Source organism: Muntiacus reevesi, chromosome 1, assembly GCF_963930625.1.
Source record: "Muntiacus reevesi chromosome 1, mMunRee1.1, whole genome shotgun sequence".
Classification (NCBI taxonomy): Eukaryota; Metazoa; Chordata; class Mammalia; order Artiodactyla; family Cervidae; genus Muntiacus; species Muntiacus reevesi.
The window spans coordinates 29,804,713-29,811,670 of record NC_089249.1 but is presented as its reverse complement, the minus strand read 5'-3'; the positions used below and the strand labels follow the sequence as shown (position 1 = coordinate 29,811,670).

The 6,958-nt window shown below is 39.3% G+C and overlaps 1 protein-coding gene across 1 annotated transcript in view; it reads right to left on the bottom strand.

Annotated features, from left to right (window-relative positions):
- Window positions 1-324: 324 nt before the first annotated feature.
- Window positions 325-6,958, bottom strand: part of LMNTD1 (lamin tail domain containing 1) — a 473,637-nt gene continuing 467,003 nt past the window's right edge. The window contains exons 9-10 of the mRNA XM_065940095.1: window positions 6,823-6,886; window positions 325-607 (exon numbers count right to left, since the gene is read on the bottom strand). Of these exons, the coding sequence (XP_065796167.1) occupies window positions 6,845-6,886 (42 nt within the window). The 3' untranslated portion in view covers window positions 325-607; window positions 6,823-6,844. The remainder of the gene's footprint in view (window positions 608-6,822; window positions 6,887-6,958) is intronic.

The following is a 6,958-nucleotide window of genomic DNA, read 5'->3' as shown; positions in this document are numbered from 1 at the left end:
AAACTCTCTTGGTATTTCCTATCAATGGGATTTTGTACCTAGTGTCACAAGGTGGAAGAGGTTATTTTGACTGAATCTGAGTTACATGCAGGCAGGTTTAAAAACTCCCAACTAGTTATCCCATAGAAACTTCCTCTATTACTTCTAGACATTAATTAGAAAGCCAGATTAACACATGCTTTAGGGAGACAGATTCCAAGTGTAGAGAATCAGACAGACCACAAGATTTGGAATTCCTAAAACATGTGTTTTTGGAAAATGCATCTGCAGAATTGGTAGAAGTGGTTGACCTAACATCTGGGCAGGGTATAAAAGGCTGAAATTAATGATTGGGAAACTTCATGTGCATAAAATGAAGACTGTGATGGTTTTGCTTTTGACCAGTATTTTTCTTTGTAACAGCCTGGACAGCAAACGTTTCAACTTGTGGCCAAACTCTTATCTCCCTTCTTTAACAAATGGTATCAGGAAAGTCCTGAGGAATTATCTTTTCTAAAAGAAACCATGTTCTTGCTTGCTGCTGGCTTCCTCTCCTTTCCTGTGTGGAAGGCAGGCTGCATCATGTTAGGCATCCTTGTGTTGTTCTCCAGACTAGAATATTATCGTCCTGAACAAAACATAAAATGGCAATGCATGGTGAAATATAATACAGACTGTAAACATGTTGAAATTGTCAGAGCAATATAAAGTAGAAATGATCAAGTTCTTCGCATTCCTCTTAAATGAAAACATAGAAATAGCAGATCTAGAACAGACTCATGGATGGGGGACAATAACAGGAAGAAGTTATTTGCTGATGCCTTACCTTTTGCCAGGGTAAAAGGATTATTCACTTTTCTCTCATTCTAACTCAACTTGGTAATTTGTGTGCTTATTCAGGTTACAGTTCTTATGCTGAGTCATGACTCCTAAGCAGTACAGCTATTTCACTACTCGATCATGGATACTATTTCCTTCTGGTCTTAACTATGAAGATCCCAATGATTCTGAGACAATCAGCTTAATGACTCATTTCTAAACTTTCACCCCTCCATTTCCTTCTTAGTGGTACTTAAGTAGTATCTGATTAGCTTTTCCACCAAATAGCTAAGGTATGCCCCAGATTTACAACATACCAGGTAACACACATAAAAAAGAAGAGAAAGTTTTGTTTCTCTGTTGCAACTGCTTGAGTCTTCTCTAGGACTCTTAGCAGGGGACTTCTCAGTCTGAGATGTTTATATTCTCCCTCCTCTGAGGAAATGGAGCTGAAGACATCTCACCTACATGTAGTTTCCTCTAACCTATGGAGCCTACCAGGTTCCTCCATCTATGGGATTTTCCAGGCAAGAATACCAGAGTGGGTTGCCATATCCTTCTCCAGGAGATCTTCCCAACCCAGGGATTGAACCCGGGTCTCCTGCACTGCAGGTAGACACTTTACCTCCTGAGCCACCAGGGAAGTCCCTAAAGGTTTACATGGAGAAGAGTCTACATTGTAGGTGGTTTTACTCCTCTCATACAGCCTTGATGTGGCACAGGAAGGTGTGGCTGGGAACACAGAGAACAAGGTAGCCGACAGACTTGAAAGAAAGGAGGTTATGAGAAACAAATATCATCGAAATTTCAACTGACTGAAGAATTTTGCCAACAGTCCACCTTGAGCACTGAGAGGAGAAAGACATAGATGGAAGAAATATACAACAAAATCTACATAGGAAACACTGACATCAGAAAATTTAATCACTAGACTTTCAAAACTCCTTTCATAAATGGCAAGGACCTAATAGAATCAGAAGAGATTAAGACAAGGTGGAAAGAATACACAGAAGAACTGTACAAAAAAAACTCTTAATGACCCAGATAACCAGGATGTTGTGGTCACTCACCTAGAGCCAGATATCCTGGAGCGTGAAGTCAAATCGACCTTAGAAAGCATTACTATGAACAAAGATAGTGGAGGTGATGCAATTCCAGCTGAGCTATTTCAAATACTAAAAGATGATGCTATGAAAGTGCTGCACTCAATATGTCAGCAAATTTAGAAAACTCAGCAGTGGCCACAGGACTGGAAAAGGTCAGTTTTATTCCAATCCCAAAGAAAGGAAATGCCAAAGAATGTTCAAATTACTGTACAACTGCACTCATTTTACATGCTTGCAAGATTATGCTCAAAATCTTTCAAGCTAGGCTTCAGCAATATGTGAACTGAGAACTTCCAGAGGTACAAGCTGGATTTAGAAAAGGCACAGGAAAAATAGATCAAATTGCCAACATATGGTGGATCATAGAAAAAGCAAGGGAATTCCAAAAAAATCTACTTCTGCTTCACTGACTACACTAAAGCCTTTGACTGCATGGATCACAACAAACTGTGAAATATTCTTAAAGAGATAGGAATATCAGATCACATTCCCTGCCTCCCTGCCTCCTTCTTGTTTGTAGGACAAGAAGCAAGAGTTAGAATTGGACATGGAACGATGGACTGATTCAACGTTGGGGAAGGAGTATGTCAAGGCTATACATTGTCACCCTGCTTATTTAACTTATATGTAGGGTACATTATATGAAATGCTGGGCTGGATGACTCACAAGTTGGAATCAAGATTTCTGGGAGAAATATGAACAACCTCAGATATGCAGATGATACCACTTTAGTGGCAGAAAGTGAAGAAGAACTAAAGAGCTTCTTGATGACGGTCAAAGAGGAGAGTGGAAAAAGCTGGCTTACAACTCAACATTCAAAAAATGAAGATCATGGCATCCAGTCCTATCGCTTCATGGCAAATAGATGGGAAAAAATTAGCAACAGTGTCAGATTTTATTTTCTTGGGCTCCAAAGTCTATGTGCACAGTGACTGCAGCCACATAATTAAAACTCACTTGCTCCTTGGAAGAATAGCTATGACAAACCTAGACAACGTACAGTGTATTAAAAAACAGAGATATCACTTTGCCAACAAAGGTCCGAATAGTCAAAGCTATGGTTTTTCCAGTAGTCAAGTATGGATGTGAGAACTGGACCATAAAGAAGGCTGAGTGCCAAAGAATCGATGCTTTCGAACTGTGGTGCTGGAGAAGATTCTTGAGAGTCCCTTGGACAGCAAGTAGATCAAACCACTCAGTCCTAAAGGAAATAAACTCTGAATATTCATTGGAAGGACTGGTGCTGAAGCTGAAGCTCTAATACTTTGGCTACCTGATGCAAAGAGCCAACTCATTGGAAAAGACCCTAATGCTGGGAAAGATTGAGTGTAGGAGGAGAAGGGGATGATAGAGGATGAGATGATTGGATGGCATCACTGACTTAATGGACATGAATTTTAGTAAACTCCAGGAGATGGTGAAGGACAGGGAAGCCTGGTGTGCTGCAGTTCATGGGGTCATAAAGAGTTGAACAAGACTGAGGGACTAACATACATATTCACAAGTTCTTGTCAGGGTCCCAAGGAAGATTCAGAGGAGGACAAGAAGGAAATTCCATATTTGAGCTGTCCAGTTTGGACCATTTAGAACAATAAGTGGTGTGTGTACACAGATCAGTTCATGGAAGGACTCTATCAGTACTACTTTTTAGGAGCCCTAATACAACAGTGCCTTACAAGTGTAAGAGCTTCAGCCAATTATGAACTTAGTCTGCCATGTTTGCAATTTTGCTGCTCTCCTCCCAGGTCCTAAGCAATTGCATACTCTCTCCCTCTTTCTTTTTGCAATGGCATACTCTTGAGGACAGTACTGATGAAATGTAACAAGTTCCACTTCTGCCCTTGATCTGTCTTCCTTCTTTCTCCATCCTAGATTCCTCAGTGTCTCATGGCAAGTCTGAGAGTTCATGGGGCAGGTGGCAGACAGAGACATGACTTGGTCTTGCCAAAGTTCTCTACTCTAACCTGTGAGGAGTTCTATTTCTGCAGCCTTCTGTGGTATCATCCATCTGCATGGCCCAATAGTCAGACAGTAGAACTCGCATACGTTCCTTGCAAAGAACTGAGCAAAGAGCTTCTGGGAGCTGTGACTCCAAGTGCAAGGCATGGATTTATTCAGTTGTAGCATAGAAATGTGGTTAGCATAAAAATGTAATTAGCAGTCAGAGATGCTGGAGATTGAACTTTGATTTTCTGTGTTTGTAACTGACACTCTTCAGCTAGCAGTTTTGGAAATAAGACTTGAATCTTTTTTGGTGTAAGGAGATGTCTTAAGAGTCCCATGGTAGCAAACTGCTCTTTTCATGTGAATGAAGATGTCTTTTTCTAGCGCTACTTCTATACGTGGGGTGTTTTTGCCTTTCAGACAAGTGGGTGGGGTGCAGTCAGACAAAGACAATCTTCATGCTTGTTAGTAGAATGATGTGGAAAAGCACTGGCATTAGGCTAAGGTTTTAGTTTTCACTCTGCCACTTACTATCTTAGGGACTTTAGGAAAGTCACTGAATCACTGAGCTGAAGTTTCTACAACCATAAAATGGAGATAATATCAGCCCTACATATATCTCATAGGTTCAAACAAGATAATGTGAAAATCTTGAAATCCTATACAGATGCATAACAATATAAGTCACCAAGGGATGATCATGAATACCAGTGGGAACTGAATAATGACTTTGGACAGTTTTCCAAGAACAGACACACCAGATATGACTGCAATACAGAGTCATTCACTGACAGATGAAGTAAAATTTTGCTCCCACTAAAAGCTTCAGAAAATATTCTGAGAGCACATTAATGATCCATCCTAAAGATGTCACCAGCTGGGGATGGAAGCTCTAAGAAAACAAAAGAAAGGCATCTTAAGAAAATTAGGACTTTTCAAAATAGAGTAGGTACAAAAAAACTCAAAACTACCAAAGAATTTCCCACAGAGAGGCTCAGAGAACAGATCTGTGATCATGGTAGTTAAGCAGGATAATGACTGAATAAGACCAACAAAGGTTAAAAACTTCTGCCAAAATTATGTTATTCAATATCCCATGAGAGGATTTAGAAAAGTTTTTTCCAACCAAAACCGACTAGAACAAAGTCCTGTTTTTGTTTTTAATATAATGTCCCTATTCCAACTCATCTGCACTTTCAGTATTCAGTGCAATTCCCTTCTGGTTACAGAAAGTGAAGGGTAATTGAAGTATAGAAGTGCTGGTTGCTAATGTCTGTGGCAGATTTCAGATCCTATCCTCTGCATTTCAATGACCCCCCCTGCTCAGGGCTATGCCAACTGGAAGAAACGGATCCCGTGTATATAAAACTCTAGAAGACTTCTGGGAGTGGAGATTATATCAGTGGGGGCCAAGGCTGGATTCTCCAGTTCTTTGCAATGCAAAAAATCCTTAGTTTCGGCCTTGTGGTTGATTACTAGGTGAATTTTAGTAAACTTGTCTCCACAGACTTCTGTTTCTTTCACTCTAGAATGAAGTAGCTAAAAGAAATTCTTTTACAGTCCTAATGTTTTATGAGATGTGTCTGAGAAGACAACTTCCCAGAAGAATAAGAAGAGGCAGCCATCATGTTTTTAAGAGTTTGGAAGCTCAAGGATAACGAGGCTATAGAAATGGAAAGAGTGGACTTGTGTAAGAGTAAGTAACATTCAGAAAAATAGATGATCAGAAAAAACTGAGGCAGAGATAAACTGGAAGAAACTGAACAGCTGAACAACCAGAGAAAACTTGACAGGTTGGTACATAGACGTGGGTGGCTAGTGGGACCATGAAAGACCAGTAGGCTGTGTAGGGTAGTAATGTTAAGTCATTTTTGTCAGCAGAGTCTAGAATATTAGCAAGTTAGGGATCCAGTGCCTGTAGCTTTATTCTGAAATCAAGGAGAAAACCCAAAGCTTCATCAGAAAAATAGATCAATAAGACGTAAGTAGATCAGTCATGGACTAGGGCAACAAAGGATGTCAACTAAAGAAGGATACTGATCAAAAAGATTGCTTGACCCAAAACTGCCTTGTCATCAGCTCTTTGGACAAGAGTTTAAACACAACCACTTACAAAAAAGAAAGCTATTGTAGATATCACTTAGATGTAGATATCAGCATGAAAAAGATGAGGCAGTGTAGGAAGTGACTGGTTAAACAATGCAAAGTCATTTGTCAACTAAATAGCAGAGGCCAGAGTTCATACTATTTCATCACCATTTAAAAGATACACAACTACACAGCTTCCACAGTCTCCTTAACCAGAATAACTTTGTTATACGATTAATACTTTGTTGCTCATAGGAATTAAAGTGTACTGGTATAGGTACAAAATGGTTTTTAAAGTTTGGAAAGGACTTTATTCTCTCTTTAGCAATGAATGAGAATGGAGGTTTCTCCTCATCTTTGCCAACATTGGCTGTTATTATTTTTTTTAATGTTTGAGTTTTTAAATTTTTTTGCATTTATTTTTATTTGGAGGACAATTGCTTTACAAGTGTTGGTTTCTTCCATACAACAACATGGATCAGTCATAAGTATACATATATTCTCTCCCTCTTGAACCTCCCTCCCACCCCCACCTCCATCCCACCCCTCTAGGTTGTCACAGAGCATTTCTGTAAGTACTCTAACTCTGAATTTCAGTCACTCTTACTTACCCATCAACAAGGATAGGAGAGGATATAAAAGGTAGGATGAAGGCAAAAAGTAAAGATGTGCTATTTCTTTGTTTCCCATTCTTAGAAAGTTTATCATATAACAGAGATGACAAAAATTGATGGCTCCAAAAGCAGCATAAATGTTTAACAGAAAATTAATCACTATAGGATATATGAAAAAATTCCATCATCTGATGGCTTCTAAAGATATATCTACAAATTATCTTAGTTTTTCTGCAAAGAAGGCAAATTTGCAATATCTCTATACACTCACCTTTAAATGTTGAATTGACTGCCTATTGCTTTTGTAACTCAGACATCCTGCTTTTTCTTGATCGCTGCAAACCAAATAAAGGGGTGAAGGTTAGGCAGATGGGCAAGATCCTATATGCCAAGCATTATTTTTTCCA